The sequence below is a fragment of the Chionomys nivalis genome, chromosome 17, assembly GCF_950005125.1.
Source record: "Chionomys nivalis chromosome 17, mChiNiv1.1, whole genome shotgun sequence".
Taxonomy (NCBI): domain Eukaryota; kingdom Metazoa; phylum Chordata; class Mammalia; order Rodentia; family Cricetidae; genus Chionomys; species Chionomys nivalis.
This window is the reverse complement of record NC_080102.1, coordinates 45,770,462-45,794,235: the sequence shown is the minus strand read 5'-3', so window position 1 is coordinate 45,794,235 and position 23,774 is coordinate 45,770,462. Positions and strand designations below refer to the sequence as shown.

The following is a 23,774-nucleotide window of genomic DNA, read 5'->3' as shown; positions in this document are numbered from 1 at the left end:
AAAACCAAAACCAAACCAAGACAAAAAAACAGGGGTGAGAAATAGGACCCTAGAGTGGAATGCCATTTTTATTTTATTCTTTGATTTGTATGATAAAAGCTGGTCCACCAGTCAGGGAGAAGCCTCCTCCACCTGGGAAATAAAGATGCCTTTGATCCCATGGTTCTCAACCTTCCTAATGCTGCCTAATGTGACCCTGCCCATAAAATTATTTCACTGCTACCTCATAACTGTAATTTTGCCACTGTTATGACCCCTAATGTAAATATCTGATATACAGAATATGTGATATGTGACCCCTACAAGGGGGTCATGACCCACAGGTTGAGAACCACTGCTTTAAGCCAAACGAAAACAATCTGAAGTTTGGGCTTTAAAATAATGATGACTCTGTGGATGGGTGGGCCTCCTCACCACTGCCCAAAGTGCCACATAGGAAGGCAGCCTGGAGCACCAAGCACACAGCATAGGTACCTCACTAATGAGTCAAGGTACCAAGGTCCCTCTATGTTCCTCTGGGCACAGAGGACTTCTTTGGCCACCCTGATCTCGAGGAGACAAACGAACTGGGGAGAACATGCGCCTGGAAGGACAGTAGGACTCTGTCTCCACCTCGGGCATTTTATGGACAGTAAGGGGGCCAGGAGGGAGGAAGTCCAGGGTGGGGCAGGGTGTGACCCCCTGGTCTTTGTGACTTGGTGCAATCTGTAGTCTGAGTGCCAGGTTGTCTGTGTGACCCTGACAGGTGCGTGGGACACGTGGAGCAGGAGCTCATGACCCTGGCGTGGGTAGAAGGCACTTGAGAGGTAACCCTGACTCATGGCCCGCCCCCGTACCCGCTCCGGCACTGGCCACTCCCTGGAACGCGGCATGGGACTAGATCCAGAACCAAAGCTCAGTAAAAGCTCCAGCAACTGTGTCCGAACTCTGTCTGCTCCTCGGGTATCGACTGCCCACCGCAGCCGGCGGCCTCCCCTTCTGCGCAACCGTCCGCATGCCTCACCGCCTGCGCGTCCAAGAAGCCCCACACCCCGAGTGGGGCGCCGCTCAGCATGCCTCAAACCCGGCCACCAGCGCCACGGGTCTGCACAATGCGCCGCGCAGCCAAGGCCCGTTGCCAGGGGCGACCACAGGACGCCCAGCCGCGACGCCCGCGGCTGGGGCAGAGCAGCACGCGCTTCAGGGCGGGTCCCAGGTGAGCAGTTTTCCCTCCGACACGCCAGACCTGTCCTCGCTGGCGCCCAGGTCCCCCTCCCATCCCGCGTTCCGAAACCCGCCCCGCCCCCTTCCGATTGGAACCCCAGACCTCGCTCCTTAGAACCGCAGAACTTTCCCAGCCTTACTCTGACACCTGTCCACTTTCTCCCCACCCCGCCTTTCCAACCTTCTTCCCCTCACCTTCCCACCTTCCTCCAAACTCCATAACTGCCTCCCCTCCCTGACCCTAAACCTGTATCCCGGTTTTTGACCTGTCTACCTACCTTGACCTCCCCTTCTGAGCTCCGGACCCGCATTCCACCCCTGACTCATTCTCTCACTCGGAGGCCCCCAACTCTGCTCTAAACTTATCTTTTCAGCATCAGACTTACTTCCTTGATCCTTAACTGTCCTCCCACTCTAACTTTACCCGTCTCACCCTCAAACCACCCCCCCACTGGCCCTTTCTTCTCATCTGACTTCTCACCCCCAAACCTCCTGCTCATGACGTGTCCCATTACCCCAGACCTCCTCTCCAGACCTCCTTTCCACACCTTGGGTCTCAGAACCCCACCCTTGCTTCCCTGGGTATGTCTGACCTCTCCACTCTTGCCTACAGGGGCTGGGGGCCAAAGGAACCAGCAGCGCGAGGCTAGCATGGAAAATGGCGAAAGGAAGAAGCTGTCTTCCACTTTACCGGATGAAGATCACAAAGAAGAAAATAGTCCGTACCGTTTGTGTTCCACGTTTGCAGTCAGTCTTACTCAAAGGAGCAGGCATGGGGGTTTGGGGAATAGAGGACGAAGCCCAGATTTTGCCGCCCACCCTGGGATCCTGGAGCTTTTGAGGACTGTGTAAATCAGTTTATGTTGGTCCTGGGAAACTTCTGGAGTAGAAGGGAGAGCCCTTTATCCAAGCAGATTCCTGCACTTGCCCTTCAGACATGGTTCACGTTATTGGAGAATACCTAAATACCTATAAGTAAAATCACGTGTCATAGATGGGTACACATTCAGTTTTAGAAGATATAGTTCAGGCTTACCAGCTGCGATTCTCCCCATCTGTCACACAGCTGGTATTGGCCTTGTCCTTTGGACCATTATGTGAGTGTTACCAGTCTTTCTCTTATGGCCATGATGGTGGAATGTTTGCTTCAGATCTTGGCCATTACTGATAGTGAGTCTTACTGGTTTGAAGGTATTTCTTGTACAATCTGGATACCAATTCTGTGTCAGAACAATGTATTATAAATACTCAGGATCTGTGGCTGGCCAGCCATTTCGGTCTTAATGATTGCTTCCATAATCTTAAATTCTAGGAGTTCGGTTGATTGGTTTTGTTTTTCTTTTGGTTTTCCATGGCAGGATCTCTCTTTGTAGTTCTGTCTTCGAACTCATTCTGTAGACCAGACTGTCCTCAAACTCAGAGATCTGCCTGCCTCTGCCTCCCTAGTGCTGGAATTAAAGGTGTGTGCCACCACTGCCCAGCCCCCTTTCTTTTTTGAGACGAGGTCTCACTACGTAGCTCTGGCTACCCTGGAACTCTCTGTAGACCAGGCTGGTCTAGAACTCACAGATACCCACTTATCTCTGTCTCCCCAGTGCTGGGATTAAAGGTGTGCACTATATACATCCTGGCTGGCCTGGAACTCACTATGTATGTCAGATTGGCTTTGAACTCACATAAATCCACCTGCCTCTGCATCTCCAGTGCTGGGATTAAATAATGAAACCACAACTACCCAGTCAGTGAATTTCTGTTTGTAATGAGACCTACTTGCCTGGCAGGGGTGGCACACATCTTTAATTCCAGCACTCGGGAGGCAGAGAAATGATCTTTTCATATATCATGAGAGCCCTTGTATCTTAAAGACTCTACCCACCTTCCTTCCAGAAGGGCATACCCTTTTGTTTCTCTTTTCTTTTAGAAGCTTTGTCACTTCACTTTGTACATCGCAGGTCCTCCAGCTAAGGGGATTGAGGAGGACAAGGCTTGGAACTCTCAGCCCAAGTTTGACTATTCAGTGACTCCGCTTCTGCCTGGCAGTGTCTCTGGGCTCAGCCAGGTGTAGGTCTTCTTTGGGGGTTTCCATTCTGCTGTCCTGGTCTTTCTGCTCATCCTTTTTCTGTGCCACTGCTGTAATTCCAGAGGCTTTATAATGAAGTACTCTGAACTTGTCCTTCAAGGTTGCTTAGGTTCTCTTGGACATTTGCACTGCTGAGGAAATTTTAGGACCTGATTAATTTATATACACGTATATCCCCTGCTGGGGCTGTAGTTGTTGTCTATGTTAAATTTATGGGTCAGTTTGAGGGTGAATTAACATCCTAATATTAAATGTTCTGGAACAGAACATTTAGTTATTTCATTCTTCTGAGTATAGTTTCCACTGGACAAGTGCACAGTGTGTCTTTTGCTAGATTTACTCCTATACACTGGGGTCTTTTAAATGCTGCCATAGATAACATGTTAATTTCATTTTCTTTTGTGAATGTACATGTATGTACATGTACACGTTCATGTGTGCGTGCACTGTGTGGAAGTCGATGTCTGTCACGGAACCTAAAGTTCACCAGTTGAGCTTGACTGGCTGGCCAGCACATCCCAAGCATCCTCCATTATCTGCCTCCCTCGTGTGGGATTACAGGTGTATGATATGATGCCCAGCTTTTCGTGGATGGTGGAGACCAAACTTGGGTCTTCATGTCTGCACACTAAGCACTGTACCCACAGAGCCATATCCCAGCCCTGGAGATTCATTGTCTAATGATTTCTTCTGTGTAGAACTACAACTGATTTTCATGTACTGACTTGCTATTTGGTGGCCTTGCTAAATATATTTTCTATCTCTAGCAAGATTTGGATTTTCCATGTGAACATTCTATAAATCTTTCAGTTCTTAGGCTTTTTATTTGTTTCTTGTGTTATTAAATCAGCTGACACGTCCAGTAAAACACTAGAAATGTTATATTAGATATTTTCATTTACCTCCCCAATCTCAAGGGGGAGAGTATGGTGTTCTATGAGCATTAGAGGAAGTTTCCTTTCATTGCGGCCTTAGAAAGTGTGCATGTGTGCATACATGCATGTGCATGTATGTGTGTGTGTACAGAAGCCAGAAGAAGGCATCTGATCCCTCAGAGCTTGGGTTACAGGCTTTGTGAGCTGTCTTGAAACATGAACTCTGGTCCTCATGACTGAGCAGCCAACACTCTTAACCACTGAACCGTCTCTCCACCCTCTCCTTTTAAAGTAAACCATTACCAACTATTTTGGTATGTTTTCTTCTGCATCTTTTGAGGTCACAGTGTTCATTTTATTAGTTAATTTTATGTTGTAGAATAAAAAACTGGGAAATGTTGTGTTATATTTGTTTATACTACAGAATATTTATCTGCGTAAAGGTATGTTACTTTTGTTTATGCTGTATTTGTTTAATGACGTAAGGATGAGCATTTAATTACGTGAAGATGCGCTGCATCTGTTTCACCTTGCCTGTCTAAGGCACCTGATTGGTCTGAAAAAGAGCTGAATGGTCAAGAGCTAGGAGAGAAAGGACAGGTGGGTCTGGCGGACAAAGAGAAGAAATAGGAGAAATCTAGGCTTGTGAGAGGAAGAGAACAAGAGATAATCCTGGGGCAAGAAGCCAGGCAGAAGCCAGCCAGACACAGAGAAACAGTGAAAGGAAAATATGCAGAAATTTGCTCTAGGGCAAAAGGTAGAAAAAGAGAAGCAGGTTAAGTTACAAGAGGTAGCCAGAAAAGAGCAAAGCTAAGGTCGAGCATTTAAAACTCATAAGAAGCCTCCATGTCCTGATTTGGGATGGTTGGTGGCTAAAAGAAAAAAGCCTGGTGCAGTTTTACATATTAAGGTGGTAGATTGTGTTAACAGCTTTTCAAACACTAAACCAACTTTCCATTCCTGGAATAAACTCCATCTGTGTTTACAGTTCTTCTCCCTGTCGGATTTAATTGATGAATGTATTAGGACTTGTGTCTGTCATTAGCAGTGTGCACTGTTCCTTCCTCGGAATATCCTTGTTGGGTTTCGGTGTTGATGGTATAGCCTCGTGGTTTATATAAAATTTTTTCTTTAAACATTTGGAAAGACTGACTTGCGATGTCATCCACAGCTCAAGCTTTCATTTGGGGCAATGTTTCAATTGTGGAATTAATGTCTTGAACAGAAACGAGCTGATCTGGATTTTCTATTTATGTTAGTTTTTATGTGTACTTCAAAGAAAATGTTCATTTCATATGGGCTATTGAAGTGCTGATATGTAGATGCTAATAAAATTTTGTTAATACCTTAATATTCACAGTCAGTGGCAATAGCTCCTTTTTCTTGCTAATTTGTGTTTTAGATATTTCTTCTTAACCTGTCTAGACAAAAGTTTCAAGATTTCTTTTCCTTTCTTTTTTTTAAAAAATTATTTTTTAAAACCCAACAGCTGCTTCACCTTCTTCCTGTCATCCCAATCTTTCCCCACCTCTCCTCTACCCTCCCCCACCCATTCCTCCATTTCTGTTCAGAGGAGGGCAGGTGTCTCATGGGCATCAACCAAACATGGCAGATAAGTTGAAGGCTGGGCAAGGCAATCCAGTATAAGGATAAGGATCCCAAAGCCCAGCCAAGGAGTCAAAGACAGCCCTTGCCCCCACTATCAGGACTCCCACAAGAAGATCAAGCTACACAACTATAAAATGTGTGCAGAGGGCCGAGGTCAGTCCCAAGCAGGCTCCCCGGTTGTTGATTTAGTTTTTGTGAGCCCCTGTGACCCCAGGTTAGTTGATTCTGTGGGTTTTCTTGTCGTGTCCTTGACCCTCCGGCTCCTACAATTCTTCCCCCTCTTCTGCAGGATTCCCCGAGGTCCACCTAAAATTTGGCTGTGAGTCTCTGCATCTGTTTCCATCAATTGCTGGATGAAGCCTCTCTGATGACAATTGGGCTCAGCATCAATCTATAAGTACAGCAGAATATCATTAGAAATCATTAGAAATCATTTCATTGATTTTTTTTTCAGTTGTGTTTGGTTCTAACCTAGGCCTCTGGGTCCTGGCCTTCCAGGCAAGTGTCAGGTGGGTTCCCATTTGTGGCACGGATCTTAAGCTACACCAGTCATTGGCTGGTTACGCCCACGATTTCTGCTCCACCTATACCGCAGTATATATCATAGGCAGGACAAATTGTAGGTTGAGGGTTATGTGTCTGGTTTGGTGTCTCAATCCTTGCCTGGTTACAGGAGATGGTCAGTTCAGGCTCTGTATCCCCTGTTGCTAGGAATCTTAGCTAGAATCACCTTCATATGTTCTTGGGAATTTCCATTGCACTAGGATTCTAGTTTATCCCCCAAGATACTCCACAATTCTAGTCATCTCTCCCAGTACTGTCCCAATCCAACCTCCCTCTACCAGATCCCTCCTGTTTCCATTTCTCCCACTCCCTCCTCTACCTGTGATGTCCATTTTCCCTTCCCAGGGAGAGTCATACATCTCCCCTTGAGTCCTCCTTGTTTCTTAGCTTCTCTGGGTCTGTGGATTGTATGTAGCATGCTTATCCTTAACATCTAATGTCCTCTTATAAGTGAATACATACCATGTTTGTCTTTCTGGGTCTGGGTTACCTCACTCAAGATGATCTTTCCTAGTTCCATCCATATGCCTGAAAATTTCATGATGTCATTGTTTTTAATAGTTGATTAATATTCCATTGTGTAAATGTACCACAATTTCTTTATCCATCCTTTGGTTGAGTGACATCTAGGATGTTTCCAGGTTCTGGCTATTATGAATAAAGCTGCTATGAACATAGTTGAGCAAGTGTCCTTGCGATGGAGCATCCTTTGGGTATATGCCCAAGAGAAGTATAGCTGGGTCTTGAGGAAGATCGATTACCAATTTTCCGAAAAACTGCCATATTGATTTCCAAAGTTGCACTCCCACCAGCAGTGGAGGAGTGTGCCCCTTGCTCCACATTCTCTCCAATATAAGCTGTCATCAGTATCTTTGATCTTAGCCATTCTGACAGGTGTAAGATGGAATCTCAGAGTCGTTTTGATTTGCATTTCCCTGACAGCTAAGGTTGTTGAACATTACTTTAAGTGTTTCTTGGCCATTTGAGATTTTTCTGTTGAGAATTCTCTGTTTATATCTGTACCCCATTTTTTTAATTGAATTATTTGGTTTGTTAATGTCTAGTTTCTTGAGTTCTTTATATATTTTGGAAATTAACTCTCTGTCAGATGTGGGGTTGATGAAGAGCTTTTCCCATTCTGTAGACTGCTGATTTGTCCTATTGATGGTGTCCTCTGCCTTACAGAAGCTTTTCAGTTTGAGGTCCCATTTATTAATTGTTGAACTCAGTGCCTGCACAATTGGTGCTCACTTCAGAAAGTGTCTCCAGTGCCAATGGACTCAAGGCTATTCCCTACTTTCTCTTCTGCTAGGTTCAGTGTATCTGGTTTTATGTTGAGGTCTTTGATCCCCTTGGACTTGAGTTTTGTGCAGGGTGATAGATGTGGATCTTTTTGCATTCTTTCACATGCCAACATCCAGTTAAGACTAGCACCATTTGTTGAAGATGCTTTTTCCCCCATTGTACAATTTTGGCTTTGTCAAAAATCAGGTGGTGTCCATAGTGTATGAATTTACATCTGGGTCTTTGATTTGATTCCATTGGTCCATCTGTTTGTTTTTATGCTAAAACAATGCAGTTTTTGTTACTATAACTCTGTAGTAGAGCTTAAAATTGGGGATGGAGACACCTCTGAAAGTTCCTTTGTTGTACAGGACTGTTTTAGCTATTTTGGGTTTTTTGTTTTTCTATATGAAGTTGAGTATTGTTTTTTCAAGGTCTGTAAAGAATTGTGTTGGAGTTTCTGATGAGGGTTGCATTGAATCTGTAGGTCGCTTTTGGTAAGATGGTTAATTTTACTATGTTAATCCTACTGATCCATGAGCATGGGAGATCTTTTCATCTTCTTATATATCCTTTGGTTTCTTTATTCAAAGACTTGAAGTTCTTGACATACAGGTCTTTCACTTGCTTGACTAGAGTTATACCACAATATTTTATATTATTTGTGGCTTTGTGAAAGGTGTTGTTTCCCGGATTTCTTTCTCAGTCCATTTATTGTTTGTATATAAGAGGGCTAGTGAGTATTTTTTTAGTTAATCTTGTATTGGGCCACTTCATTAAAGGTGTTTATCAGCTGTCGGAGTTTCCTGGTAGACTTTTTGGGGTCGCTTATGTATTGTATCCTATCATCTCCAAATAATAGTGTTTTGACCTCTTACTTTGCAATTTGTATCCCCTTGATCTCCTTTTGTTGTCTCATTGCTCTAGCTAGAACTTCAAGTTCTATATTGAATAGATATGAAGAGTGGACAGCCTTGTCTTGTTCCTAATTTTAGTGGAATTGCTTTGAGTTTCTCTCCATTTAGTTTGATGTTGGATGTTGGCTTGCAGTATATTGCCTTTATTATTTTTAGGTATGTCCCTTATATCCCTAATCTCTTCCAAGACTTTGTATAATGAAGCGGTGTTGGATTTTGTCAAAGATTTTTTTTTTTTGGCAGCTAATGAGATGATCTTTTTTTTTCTTTTAGTGTTTAATCATTAACAGATTTTCTTTTTTTTTTTTTTTTTTGGTTTTTTGAGACAGGGTTTCTCTGTGGTTTTGGAGCCTGTCCTGGAACTAGCTCTTGTAGACCAGGCTGGTCTCGAACTCACAGAGATCCGCCTGCCTCTGCCTCCCAAGTGCTGGGATTAAAGGCGTGCGCCACCACCGCCCGGCTCATTAACAGATTTTCATATGTTGAACCATCCCTGCATCTTTGGAATGAAGCCTACTTGATCATGGTGGATGATTTTTTTTTGATGTGTTCTTGGATTCAGTTTGCCAGTATTTTGTTGAGTATTTTTGCATCAATGTTCATGAGCGATATTGATCTGTAATTTTCTTTCTTTGTTGAGTGTTTGTATAGTTTGGATAACAGGGTGATTGTGACCTCATAAGATGAATTTGGCAATGTTTCTTCTGTTTCTATTTGTGGAATAACTTGAGGAGTATTGGTGTTAGCTCTTCTTGGACAGTCTGGTAGAATTCTGTGCTTAAGAACAGCTGGTCCTGGACTTTTTTTGACTGGGAGACTTTTAATGGCTACTTCAATTTTGTTAGGGGTTATAGGTCTATCTAGATTGTTTATCTGATCTTCATTTATCTTTGGTAAGTAGTATCTGTCAAGAAAATTGTCCATTTCTTTTAGATTTTTCCAATTTTGTGGAGTACTTTTTTTTTTTTGTTTAATTTCCTTGGCGTCTGTTGTTATGTCCCCCTTTTGTTTCTGATTTTGTTAATTTGAATATTCTCTTTCTGCTTTTTAGTTAGTTTGGATAAGAGTTTGTCTATCTTGTTGACCACTGAGCTGCAGTCCCAGGGCCCCCCCAAATTGTTTTATATATCTAACTTTAGCTTGTGTTAATTTTCTCTAGAATATTGTTCACTTAATTGAATTTTGCTCTTACCTATTATTTCCTTTTCTCTAGCTGTCTTGAGTGGAATTGTCTTCTTCCTAGCTTCTTGGGATGGCGATAAAGATAACTTTCAATATGTTTTCTTTTTCTGAAATCTGCATTTAATAATCTACAGTTTGTTATCACTATTTTAACTGCATTGAAATGCTTTGACATGTCATATTTTTATTATATTTAATGCATTTTATTTTCAAATTTACACTTAATTTGTCCCAAGTGTGCTAATAATTCTGGGGCATTTAGAAATTTTCAACTTGTCTTTATATACTCCTGGTTCGATGCAATAATTGGCAAGAAATTCGGTCTCTGTTTATTGTTGCTGTGACAACATATCTAACAAGACAACTTAAAGGAGAAATTATTTGTTTTGGCTCAAGGCTTAAGAAGATTCAGTCCATCATGGTTGAGAGTGTCAGGAGGAGGCAGAGAAAGGAAGTCACAGAAAGGGAGCCAGGCAAGATATAGCCCTAGAGACACTGCCACCACAGACAGCCAGAAGTGTGCTTCAGAAATGTAGACATCTCTCAGCCCAGTCAGGTGACAATCATAGTAGCCATCACAAGCTACATGGTTGTATATTCTTTGAAATGTGTTGGAGGCTGAGCCTGCGACCTCTGTGTGCAGTTGAGGTGTCTAAGTGTGTCTATGCAGTCATCGTGTCCAAATTGCCGAATTATACTGCTTGTTTGTTTTAATCTTCCATTTTCCAAAAGAAGCATACTAAAAATGCTCCAGGATGCCTGTATCTTTGCTTCTACCAACTTGGGTTTCTATCTTGAAGCTGTTATTAGGTGCATATGCATTTAGAACTGTTATATTTTCCTGGAAAATTATTTTATTAAGTTTATTGATAATCTGATGTATGTATAGAATGCTTTCTGAATACTTCTTCGTCTCCGTCCAGTGCCTATCAGCTTCCTTCCCACTACAAGCCCCTTTCCCAGATTCATCTATCTTGATTTAGTCTGTGATCCACTAAGTTCAGCCAGGGCCATTTAAGTCATCACCAGTTTGAAGCCACTCACTGGAGTCTGGTGGGATCACCAGTTGGTAAACAACTAGGGGAAATAACTCCCCATCCCCCAGAGCCTGCCCATAGCCAGTCGTTGATCTGTGGGGTGCAAGACCACTGGCACCTGCCCCTGATTGTTCACAGGCCCAATTCTGGTAACCCAAGCTGATGTGTTTGCGATTGTTGTGTCTTGCCTGCCCAGATGGTGACAGTCCCATCACAGTGTTACTTGAGCCTTGGGATGGCATAAATGTTGTTTAGGGCTGAGCAGTCAACTGTCACTTGTCAGCCCTCTGAGCAGCCACGAGTCCACATTATCGACTAGTCACTGACAAGAGAGACTTTTCTGATTAATGTCAAGAATAGCATTTGTTTATTCCTATTTTTAAAAATTTTTCGTGTGTGAGTGTTTTTGCCTGCATGTGTATATATCCACCATGTGTGTGCAGTGCCCACTGAGGCCAGAGCATATCGGATCCCCGGGAACTATGGTTATGAATTGTTGTGAGCAGCCTCATAGGTGCTGGCAATGAACTGGACGCGATCCTCTGGAAGAGCAGTGAGTACTCCTAGCCGCCAAGCCGTCTCTCCAGCCCCACTGTGAGTGCTCCTAGCCACTGAGCCGTCTCTCCAGCCCCACTATGTCTATTTTTAGGGTTGTGAACTATCTCTCTTTTGTCTTTAGTAGTGATTTTCACCGTATCCTCACTTGTTTTCTGTTGCTATCCTTAGGGGTCACCCCACAGTGTTAGTATCTCCAATATGCTAGGCTCTCCACTGAAACTAAGGCTACACCTCACCAAAGGCCTCTCCTCTCCTCTCCTCTCCTCTCCACCTCTTCAGAGTGACTTTGACCCTGCCACTCAGTGACTAGTTTCAGCCGCTCTCCATGACGCTTCATGCCTTCAGCACTAGCACCAAGTGGGAAACTCTGACACATTACCAGCTTCAGCTGCCAGCTTGGGTTGCAACCTTGGCCCTTGTAGTGATTCTGAGGAAAGGCTTCCCAGATTTTGCTTCAACAGTGCTGGTCTCTTGTTAGCCACAGCTCAGTTTTGAGTCCCAGCCAACCCTCCTCGATTGTCCCAGTAAAGCAAAGTTTTCACCTAAGTGATGCATGTTAGTCACAGCCGAATGCTCAGCTCCAGATGGCCAGAAACCAGATTCTTAACTTAAAATACCACATGAGCTCAGTGTGGTAGCACATACTTTAATCTCTGCACTTAGAAAGCAGAGGCATGTGGATCTCTGTGAGGTTAAGGCTAGCCAGGTTACAATAATGACTTAAAAATAATAATAATAATAAAAATCCAGGATACATAGGTAGAGAGACCATGTCTCAAAAAACAAAAGGTCACATGAGCATCTCTGGTAGACTTTTGCTTCCCTCTGAAACCTCACAAGTCAGGCTTCCGTTGTCTGTACTGCTCTCAGCATTTGCTTCCAGTTCCTACACAGCTCAACAACCCAACCCTGAGCACTTCCAACTCTAAGTTTCAAATGTTTCCACAATCTTGCATCCCCGAAACAACACAGTTAGGTCCAGCAGCAATCCCCCACACCCCTGGCACCGATTTCTCTCGTTTGTTATCGTTATGATAAAATACTTGACCCAAAGGAACTTGAAGTGTAACCTTAGAGGTCACAGTCGATCCAGGAAAGCCAGGGCAGGAGCTCCAGCTGGCAGCCTAGAGGCAGGAACTGAGCAGAGACCATGCAGGAATTCTGTTTACTCACTTGCTTTCCTTGGCTTCCTCAGCTTGCTTTCTTGGACAGCCCAGGACCACCGAACAAGGCTTGGCATCACCCAGAATGGGCTGACCCCTGCCACGTCATTCATCAACCTAGAAAATGCTCCACATGGAGAGATGGTTCAGCAGTTAAGAGTGATTGCTTTCTCTTCCAGAGGACCCAGGTTCTATGTACAGCGCATACATGGCAGCTAACAACCATTTTTAACTCCAGTTTCAGGGAGAATCGAAAGACATCTTAACTGGCCTCTTTTGGCACTGCACACACACACACACATACACACATACACACACACACTCCATGGTATATAGACATATGTGCAGGCAGAACATCCATATACATAATTTTTAATATGCTCTTAAAAGAAAACACTCCCACAGACTTGCCTACAGGCCAGTCTGATGGAGGTGAGGTCCCCTCTTCCCAGAGGACTCTAGTTGGTCAAGTTGACAAAAACTAACAAGCACACACCTTTACATGGGTTCCAGAGTTGAAATTCCAGTTTCCAGGTATTTGTAGCAAGTGATTTTACCTATTGAACTACCTCACCAGCCTGGCTGGCTGGCTGAACTTGTACTCAGTCTGCATGTGTGTCACACATTGCGATGCCCCAGGGGATTATTTATTGTCTCCACCCTGCCTCCGGGACTTTTGTCTGTAGCCTGGTAGTCTTCTTTTAAGAAATCGCTTATTAGTTTTATTAGTGTGTACATAGATAGATTCTTTTGAAACATTTGCATGTGCATATGTGTGTATGTACGAGAGTGTGTATGAGTGTGAATGTGTATGAACGTCAGTGTGTGAGAGTGTGTATGGGTGTGCGTGTGCATGTGTGAATGTGTATATGGGTGTGTATGAGAGTGTGCGTGAGTGTGTGAGTGTGTGTGTGTGTGTGTGTATGCACATTAAGGCCAGAGGTTGCTATTGTGTGCCTTCTACTATCACTCAGCACCCCATCCTTGAGATTGGGAGAAAGGTGGATGAGCAGGAGCCCTTGTCATTCTTTTTATCTTTGTGGCCAGGACTCATCACTGATTGGCTAGACTGCCAATTAGCTACCAAGCAAGTTCCAGACCTGCCTGTCTCCATCTTTTACAGTCAGGATTACAGAAATTCATGACTGCATCCAGTTTTTTTTTAATATTTATTTATCTATTATGTATACAATATTCTGTCTGTGTGTATGCCTGAAGGCCAGAAGAGGGCATCAGACCTCATTACAGATGGTTGTGAGCCACCATGTGGTTGCTGGGAATTGAACTCAGGACCTTTGGAAGAGCAGGCAATGCTCTTAACCTCTGAGCCATCTCTCCAGCCCTGTACCCAGTTTTTTTTTTACATGGTTATTGGAGATCCAAACCCCAGTCCTCATGCTGGGTGGCAGACACTTTACCAACTGCATCATCTCCATCCAATGTGCTGGTTTCTAAACGCCCCCAGGATACCTGAAATCACTGGTAGTCAGTCTCTCCTGACCCCTTTCCTCCAGTGAGTGACCTTGTCCTTCCTGGCTTGGAGTAAGTAGTATGACAACTGAAAACTAATGATTAGTACTGGTTGTTGGATTGGCATGACCTGGCGTCACCTAGGAGGCAAGTCTTCAGTGAGGCACAACTGTGAAGAATTATGTAGATTGGGGTAGCCTCTGGGCATGCTTGTGAGAGTGTGTCTTGATCAGGTTTACTGAAATGGGAAGACGCATCCTATCCATGGGTGGCATCCTTCCCTGGGTTCCCTGAACTGTATAAAAAGAGAAAGCTAAACAACTGTGGCATCTGTCACTCTCAGCTTGACATCACATGCAATGTGCTCGGCTCACCACGATGGTTTCCACCCTGGAAGTATGAACTAAAATAAATCCTCCCTCCGTCCCTTAAGTTGTTTTTGTTGGGGTATTTTATCATAGCAACAGGAAAAGCAACCAAAATAGAAACCAAAACACCAGGATTGGAGCCAGGTTCTGTGTTTCCCACAGAACCAAGCCAAGAGATTTAAGCCTGAATGGAAATTCATTTCTAGTAGTGATTTTTTTTCTTTAAACTTTCAGATTACGTGAATGTGTGTATGTGTCTATGAGTGCTGTTGGCAGAGGCTAGAAAGGGGCATTGGAACTGGAGTTATAGGCGGTTGTGAGCCATGGGATAATGTACGCTGAAACGGAACACTAATAAGAGTAGCAAGCATTCTTAACCCCTGGGAACCTCTCTGGCTCCTATAAACAGTGTGTCTATACCTACGAGAAGTAGCTATTGGGATTTCATTAATGGTTCACTGTAACTATTAAACAAGAACTATTAACTGACTTCTCTGTTTTATTTCTCTATCAATGTCTCTTTATCTATGGTGTGACTTTTCTCAATCTCTTTATAGTGTGTGACTTTTCTTCATTCTCTTCGTGTAGCCCATGACAATATTGACTTTTTTGATTTTATTTTATTTTTATTTTTTATTAATTACATTTTTTTCATGTATTTTACATCCTGATCACAGTTTCGAGTCCAACACGGGAGGCCCCCTGGTGGTAATAGCACCTTTACATGTAGCCAGAATTTGCTCAACTCTTCTGTTTGATCTTGACATCTATGGCCAATAAACCTGTGATCTTATTTTCCAGTCATATCTAGGCAGGATTCAGGCACCACAGACAGGGAAGGTTATGGGCATGCTTCTCCTCTCGGCAAGAGTTGTGTAGGCTGAAAGGTGGGAGGAACCTTCCTTGATGCATCAGGCGGTCAGGAGCCATGTAGCATGGGTCCTGGGAGCCAAATTTAGGTCCTCTTGAAGAGCAGTATGTGCTCTTAACCACTGAGTCATCTCTCCAGCTCTGGGAATTTCTTTATGGACACAGCTATAACTAACTATATTACACCAGTTTTGAAATTTGGTGTTTCGGTTGTCTTCGGTTAAACAGCTAAAGACCTCTCTCTACATCTTGGATTATTTTTCCCAACCCACAGATTATTTAGAAGTACATTTGTTAATCTACACATACTCAGTAGTTTTCTGTTATTTTTTACACTTATTTCTGACTTAATTGCTCTGGGGTCAGGAGAATTTTTATGACTTTCAAACCCTTTAAAATCAGCCTAGAGTTTAAGATGAACTTTAACGACTATTCTAGAATAATAACGACTATGTCAGCATCGAGCAAACTGTGAGGTGCTGCCGGTCATGCCTGTTCCTGTGACCTCTGTTCATTGAGTCTACCACTGAAAGCCACGCACTAACTCTGACTATAGACTTAGGGGTTTCTTCTTGTTCGATAACCTCTGCTCCTTGCATTTAGAGGCATTATTATTTGAACATCTTTACGGACTTGCTCTTGTACCCCGTCCTATGCCCTATTATGGTCTCCACATTTATAAAGGACTTTTGGAGCTCTGGTCAGGGCTTGTCTGAATGGAGCTCATCTCTCTACACCTTTTTGTGTCCAAGTAGTGTATTTGTAAATATCGCTCCCAGTCTACGGTTTGCCTTTTCATTTTCATTTTCTTTTTTTTTTTTTTATTTTTGGTTTTTTGAGACAGGGTTCCTATGTGTAACAGTCCTGGCCGTCCTGGAACGGTTTGTAGACCAGGCTGACCTCAAACTCACTGAGATCCGCCTGTCTCAGCTTCCCAAGTGCTGGGATTAAAGGTGTGCACCACCAGCATCCGGCTTCATTTTCTTAATAAAGCAGAACATTTTCATGCTTGTGCATGCTGCGTATGCTTGTGTACACATTGTGTGCACATATACATGGCGAAGGCCAGAGTTCAACCTTGGGTATCATTCCTGAGGAGCTAGCCACCTTGTTATGAAGCAAAGTCTCTCCCTGGGACTTGGGGCTCACTGATGGGCTAGACTAGCTGGCCAGCAAGCTCCAGGGATCCTCTTGTGATTCCCAGTGGAATTACAAATGCATGGACATTATATGTCAGTGCTGGCGACGGGGCTCATGCTCTCACGCTTGCAAGGGAGGCGTAGTACTAACTGAACTGTAGCCCCAGCTCCAGAACACTCACGTTTCCACAGCTCCAGACTTACCATTTCCAACTTCTATTTTTTGTGTGTAGGTGAGGTTGTGATGTTTTCCTCCTGTGTGTTCTGCTAGGAACTTGGTGTGGCTTTCACATGCTTCAGAATAAACCCTGAGCATCTTATGGCAGTTAGGGTTTGCCCTTCCTACGTGGGCGTACAGTCCTTCACCACCACCACCCCCAAGTTGCTCTGTGATCTAATTTAAGTCCATGTATCTGGTGCCTGTGAATTTAGGGTGAAGAGAGCCGCAGGAAGAGCAGGTAGGCAGGATTGGACTGATGTCCCCTGAAGCTCTTTGGCGATCGGGGTAGTCTGGGAGGAATCTGTACATTTCAGGGAAGCCGTAAAAATGCACTGTGAAGACTACATTTAGCCAGGTGTGGTGGTGCCCATCTTTAACCCCAGCACTTGGGAGGTAGAGTTAGAAGCAGGTGAATCTCTGTGAGTTTGGCGTCAGCCTGGTCTACAAAGCAAATTCCAGGACAGCCACAGATGTTATGCAGAGAAATCCTGTCTTGAAAAATCACACACACACACATACACACACACACATGAGTTTACATTTAGGGCATGGAGAGAGAAGGGGAAGCAACAAGGGGTGTGAGGAGGAGAATGTTGTCAACCAATAGCCTTGCTGCCTGGAGGGAAGACTCATTGTACACTGCAGGCATAGCCTATGGGAACCCAGCAGATACTGGGGGACCAAAAATGGGCCCAGGACATTGTGGTATGTGGCATGTGCCCTTGGGAATGATTAACATCAAAGGGAGATGTTGATGTTAGGGAGAACATCCAGAGGAAAGGGGGACATTGAGGGACTTTTCTCCATGGAGGAGGGAGGATAGCCACAGAATAAAAGCCATGGACTCAGGTGGAGATAGTGGGAGGCTGTATCCTCTCTCGCCACACATTAGACATGTGTGATACAGATCTAGAGAGGATCAAGACTACCCAATGCAGGCCAGGCATAGTAGTGTCCATCTTTAGTCCCAGCATTTGGGGGGCAGAGACAGGTGCATCGTTGTGATTTTTAGGCCAACCTGGTCTACATAGTGACTTCCAGGACAACTAGGACTATAGAAAGGGACTCTAAAAAATGTGAACAACAAATGACAACAACAACATGAAAAAGACTACCCAATGCCAGAGTGGCCTGGGACAGGCAGGGAGGAGGAGAGCACTTGGGGCGGAGGTGGGTCAAAGGCTCACGAAAGGTTGCAAGGGCATAGACGATTGAGGACCGCAGGGGACTGGGGGGCAGAGTGGGGAGAGGCAGGTGGCAATGAGGCCTCCCTGCGTGTCCACTGTCAGGCTGGATGACTGTTCTTTGCCTTGATGTCTGTTTCTCTCTTGCAGAATTAAAACAAGAAGTTCCCCAAGATTTGTCTTCTTCCCCCAAATTAGACAGATACAAAATAGCAAGACAGTTAACGGAAAAGGCCATCAAGGTAACTCGTGGGTGAGGGTATTGTTTTTAAAAAAAATGGGAAATTAGTTTGGAATTTCATTTTGGGTATTGGCCTGACTGGATGACTTCCTCCTGTATGGAGATGATGCCAGGATTACTTTTGACTTTTTCTGAGTTTCTTGATTAGCCCCTGCCGGTAGCCAGCTCCTCCTTGTTCCCTGTGAACTTATACAGCAATGCATGGCAGTTTAGTGGGGCCCTCTGGCCCGCATATCTCATGTGAGTGCCAGGACTTAGTTCCAGTTATTTCCTGAGCATGCTCCTGGGTAGGGTCAGATCTTCCGGTAGGACAAAGTTAGGTGTGTTGCTTAGCAACACAAACGTATCTATAGAAAATAGCACTACAAGCTGCCACCAGAAACCGTGTCAATGTCCATGGGCCATGTTGCCACAGGAGACCACGTTGATGTCTGTGGTCAGTATTGCCACCGAAGACCATGATGGTGTCTGTGGTCCCTGCTGTAGCCAAGGACTGTATCAATGCCCATTGTCTGTGCTGCCACCAGAGATCATGTCAAGATGCATGGTGTGTACCACTGACAGAGGCTGTGTGGATGTCCATGGTTCGTGCTACTGCCTGAATCCATGTTGATGTCCATGACAGGGATGCCACCAGGGACTATATTGGTGTCCGTGGCCCATGCTGTAGCAGAGAACTGTGTTGATGTCCATGGTTTGTACTGCCACCAGAGACCATGCTGAGGTCCATGGAACATGCCAGAAGCCATGTAGATGTCCGTGGTTCATGCGTCACCAGAAACTATATGGAAGTCCATGACCCATGCTCCTGTTGACTGTAAAGGACAAGGAAGCTTCTTTTGCAGTGCTATGGGTGACTGCAGATTCACGGCTGAGAAAGAGAGACATAGAAGGCTTCTGTGACAACCCCCATCCCCACCCCCAGCACCCTAAAATACTAACAGTCTAGACGGGAAGCCATCGAAGAGAACTCTTAAACAACTGGCGGCTTCTGGCAGAGGTGGAGGGGAAGGACTTGGTTTTCTTTAAGGGGCTGCGCTGGGAGTTTGACCATGCTCCAGTGGCTATATGGGCAACACAAATTGGACTTTTTCTCCCTTGGGAGGTTGGGAGGTCACAAGGGTGATGGTGGACCTGGGAAGACTGGGCAGTGAGTATGATGAGGTACATTATGTGAAAGTCCCAAATAATCAATAAAATATTATGTTGGGGGAAGAGTAAATAAATGAAATTACTTTAAACCCACATAGGGTGCAGAACACATATATGTACATGCTCTCTCTCTCTCTCTCTCTCTCTCTCTCTCTCTCACACACACACACACACACATACACACACACACACACACGCACGCACTTCAGTGTGACAGGATCTAGGCTCAGCTTGTCTCTATTGATGTCTCTGTGATGGAATCTGAGTCCAGCTTGTGTTTCTATCTTGGGTCTCTGTGATAAGGTCTGAATTCAGATTACCTCTGTTTGTGATGGACTCTGGGCTCAGCTTGTCTCTATGTCTCTGTGACAGAGTCTGGGCTTTGATGATACCTTGGTGTGCTGACCTCAAAATCTCAGGCTGGCTAAGGTCACTTCCGGAGTGTCTATCTGCTTTCAGCTCTTTGAGAGTCAGCCAAATCCCTCCCCTGTGGTATTTTTTACAGCCCTCAGTGGGGGACATTCTGAGCTTCAAGTCTCCATTAGGGACTTCCTGATGAGGTTAGATCCCCAAGAAACTGACTACTTTTTCATCAGAGTCACTGATTTAGGACCTCAGTGACATTTGCAAAGCCCAGTCACATTTGTGGGATGATGCCAGGGACTATGGTTCGATGTCCTGTCACCCTGCTGCTTAGCGTCCAGGGAGGGTGTCCGTATGTGTGACCTATCAGGTCTATACGTCTGCTGCAGGACTCCAGTGGCTCTGAGCCGCTCCTCCTGCCTGACTCCAGCTGGCTCTGCTCATCCCTGACCCTGCTAGTGACCGAGTACAGGCCCTGTCACTGCCTTCACTTAGGTGCCCCTATGAATGTCAGCTTCTTTTCCACAGCTACATAAAATACCCGCAGCTGTGTCTTTTATTAAGAAAAGAGATGTATTTGCCACCCAGTTTTAAAGGCTAAAACCAGAGCTTGAGCGGCTTCACCTGTTTGGCTGTGTCGCATAAGTGGCAGATGGCATCATCAGAGGCATGTGTGTGGGAGGGAGAGACCAGAGGGAGATGCGGACTTGGCTCACTTTCGTAACCGCTCACTGTGTGAGGCACGTTCCCACTCAACCCCCAAACTGGTGACCTTGCCTCAAGCACCTGAGCCTTTGGGGGACAAGTCACCATCAAGTCCTGTCAATGGCAGTTCCTTCCCTGACCTTGCCCTCAGCTGGGAAAACTGAGGTAGTACGGTTTACTCCTCCCTCTAGCTGCCAGCCACCTGCTCATCCACACGTAGCTAACCATCTCCAAGGGATGACTCAGGACTCCAGCAGCTTCTAGGCTGGCCCTGCCCCTTCCTCCGTTAACCATTAGCTTCTTCCTTTCTGCCATTCCAACCTCAGGCATCCACAGCTCTTGTAGAAATACGAGGCATGCTCTCTGGCCTTAGTGTTTCTTCTGCTGTGATAAGACACTGTGACTAAAGACAACTTAGAGAGGAAAAGGTTCATTTTATATTACAGGCTTGTTGACCATCGTTTAGGGAATTCAGGGTAGGAAGCCAAAGAAGGAATCTGCAGGCAGACACTGAAGCAGAGGCACACTCCTCATTGGCTTGCTCCTATGGTTTGCTCAGCCTGCTTTCTTATACAACTCAGACTACCTGCCAAAGGCTACCACCTACAGTGGGCTGGACCCTCCAACATCTATTGTTAATCAAGAAAACGCCCCATGGCTTGCCCACAGGCCAGTCTGCTGGGGGCTTTTTCTCAATCGAACTTCCTCTTCCCAGATAACTCTAGCTTGTGTCCAGTTGATATAAAACTAGCCAGGACCCTCACTCTTGTATAGAAGAAAGTCACACAGGGAATCCCTCGGTTATCCTCTAGACCTGCAGGTATTACATAGCTATGTATTCCATCTTTGTTCTAAGTCCAGAACTCCTGAGTGGGGGCTACTATGATAGCTGCTCAGGAAGTGTCGGCTTTCCTGGTTGTGTGTTGGCTCCTTTTCGTGTGTGTGAGTGTGTGAATGAGTGTGTAAGGATGATTGCCTCTGTAATCCGGACCCAATGATAAATACACATAAGTAGCAACTGTAGGGGCTATGTCTTCGAACCCCAACACCTGTGCACACATGTATACATGCACACACACACATACACGCGCGCACACACACACCTCTGTTTGCTGAAGATGTTCCTGTGCCCTCTGGGCAAGCTATGCTGTCTTCCATGGTGTAGTCTGTTCCATCCCACTTTGGAAACTCTCCTCAGGTTGACTCGATTCCCTCGTTGCTGAGCGCTTCAGCTAAAACCCTGCTGTTTTTAGGAAAAGAAGATTTTCTCCATCTATGGACACTACCCTGTCATCCGGGCCGCACTGCGAAAAAAGGGCTGGGTGGAGAAAAAGTTTCATTTCCTGCCCAAAGTTCTTCAGAGCGTTGAGAGCGAAGGTAAAGGGCATGTGTGCAGAGTTTCAGACTCACCTTGTCACATGTAGGAGTTTGTAGATGTGGTCATCAGTACGTCAGCCATCCTTGGTGTGGTGGCTCTACACACTCACTGGCTCCCTTCATGTTTCCACCACTGTCCCAAACTCACACATCCCAGGCAGCCACACTCCTACCCTAGTGCCAGTCACTTTTCCGTGTCCCCGTGTTCACACGGTCCTAGCCGTTCATCCTCCAGCTCCCTTCCCCACCAAGGCCTTTTCTCAAGTTCCCATAATTCAGGCTGCTCCTCCTAAGACTCATGCCTCAGCCTCTGCTAAGGCTCATCTACCCTGCAGCACCCCTCAGTCCTGACCTATCACAGCCTATGTGGGGTGCTGCACAGGATGTTAGAGGGATGGGCATAGGTGGCCTCTACAGCATTGCTCTCAGAGATTACCTGCTACCCCAGGGGTCATTCATCCATAGTGGGACCCCAACGCCGCAGGGAGTCTGGTGAGGTCCCCGAATACAGTGGCAGTAATGTCTTTCTTTTTTTAATTTTTTTTTATTTTTCCATTCAAAAATTTACACTTCCTCCCTTCCTCCCATTTCCTTCCCACTCCCCCACTCCCCCTCCTCCCTTCCCCTCCCTCCTTAAGAGAGGGCAGGGAACCCTGCCCTGTGGGAAGTCCAAGGCCCTCCCCCCTATACCCAGGCCTAGGAAGCTTTGCATCCAAATAGACTAGGGTTCCAAAAAGCCAGTACATGCAGTAGAAACAAGTCCTTTATCAATGGCTTTAATGTCTTTCTTATGTTTTGCCTGCAGATAATAAAGGTGCAGAGACCAAAGAAAATCAAGAAATACCCTTGGAGAGATTAGATGATATTCATGATGTGATGGTAGGCCCTGTGACCTGGTACTAGGGTGTACCATGGCCTTTCTAAGACAGAGCACACTAGACAGAGGGTGGAGTGAGATGCCTGTATGGGAACATTAGGCATCTGCCTTTCCCGCATCCTGCTCCCAGCTCCTGCATCTCACACCGAATAGCATGAGCAAAGGCTGGTGTTACTGTGGACACGGAGGTGCTGAGTGGTTGGGCTGAGGGTCTATGCATTACAGGATGGAGGCAGAAGGGGCCTGGCCAGTGAAAAGATGGGGTCTCCAGTAACGCAGCCCTTGTACCCCATTCACCCCTAGCCTGGCTCCTCTGAAGCTCTCCTACATCTTCTATAAAGAGGACAAGAAGGTTAGTCGCAGAGTGGACGTCTTTGCATACATGTAATTTAAAAGAACAGATGTGTCCAGAATGTCTCTGTGTGAGATCTCATAAATCAGTGCTAAAACAAACAAACAAACAAACAAACTGGACAGAGAGTTAGCTCACAGACACTCAGTAAGCACACTACGTTTTATGGGGTTAATTCCATTTTTGTAGCTGGCTGTGCACTTCGTCTAATTTATTCTGCTGTGAGTGCCAGATCCTGGGGCCTTCCCCTGCTCTGAACAGTAGGAGGAAGCTGCCTCCTAGGGGTTCTGGCAGTAAGCATCCTCTGGACCACACTTCTGGGCTCCAGAGTACCACATCCATCTCCAGGCAACAGATAGCGTGTCTCTGAGTCCCACCTAAACACCAGGGTGGGAAGAGTTCCAGCTTTCCTTCAGCCCCAAGTCAAGAAAAGCAGCTGGCTTCTGGGCAGCAGACACCCAATGTGGTTGGGGTTGTCCCCATACCAACACATTGAGCCCTCGGGAGCCATGTGACCTCTGCTAAGATGGAACCTTCAGCCATAATTATCAGAGTATAGTCTAGCTTCTGTCCCACCCTACCCCCAGTTCTCAGCTGGGCCCCCAGCACCTCAACGGAATAGATTCCTGAATGCTGGATGTTGATAGAGGGCTCTTCTTGCCAGTCCAGGTTGGTAAAGAACGAGATACCATACCTCCTCTGGACTATCAAGAGGGACGTTGTGGACTATCACAGCCTAAACTGTGACCAGATGCTCAACCACTACGGGAAGACAGCATCGTTCACCACCAAGGTGGATGGGAGGCTCTGCCCAGGGGTTCATCCGAGGGGGTGGGCCATCTGCATCTGGGAGAACCACAGGGACTGTTCAGGTTCCATCTCCTCCCCCAAACACCTGCCGCCTCCTGTCCCGTATGCCCACCCGCACCCCTGTTCTTCTCACTCTGGGTACTCTCATGCCATGAAAGCCCCCTTCTTAGGGAAA

General features: G+C 45.5%; 1 protein-coding gene across 1 annotated transcript in view; it reads left to right on the top strand.

Moving 5' to 3' along the window:
* The first annotated feature begins 1,701 nt into the window (after nucleotides 1–1,701).
* Nucleotides 1,702–23,774, top strand: part of Ttll8 (tubulin tyrosine ligase like 8) — a 40,618-nt gene continuing 18,545 nt past the window's right edge. Inside the window, exons 1-5 of the mRNA XM_057792213.1 lie at nucleotides 1,702–1,921; nucleotides 17,873–17,964; nucleotides 21,437–21,560; nucleotides 22,366–22,439; nucleotides 23,454–23,582. Of these exons, the coding sequence (XP_057648196.1) occupies nucleotides 1,702–1,921; nucleotides 17,873–17,964; nucleotides 21,437–21,560; nucleotides 22,366–22,439; nucleotides 23,454–23,582 (639 nt within the window). The remainder of the gene's footprint in view (nucleotides 1,922–17,872; nucleotides 17,965–21,436; nucleotides 21,561–22,365; nucleotides 22,440–23,453; nucleotides 23,583–23,774) is intronic.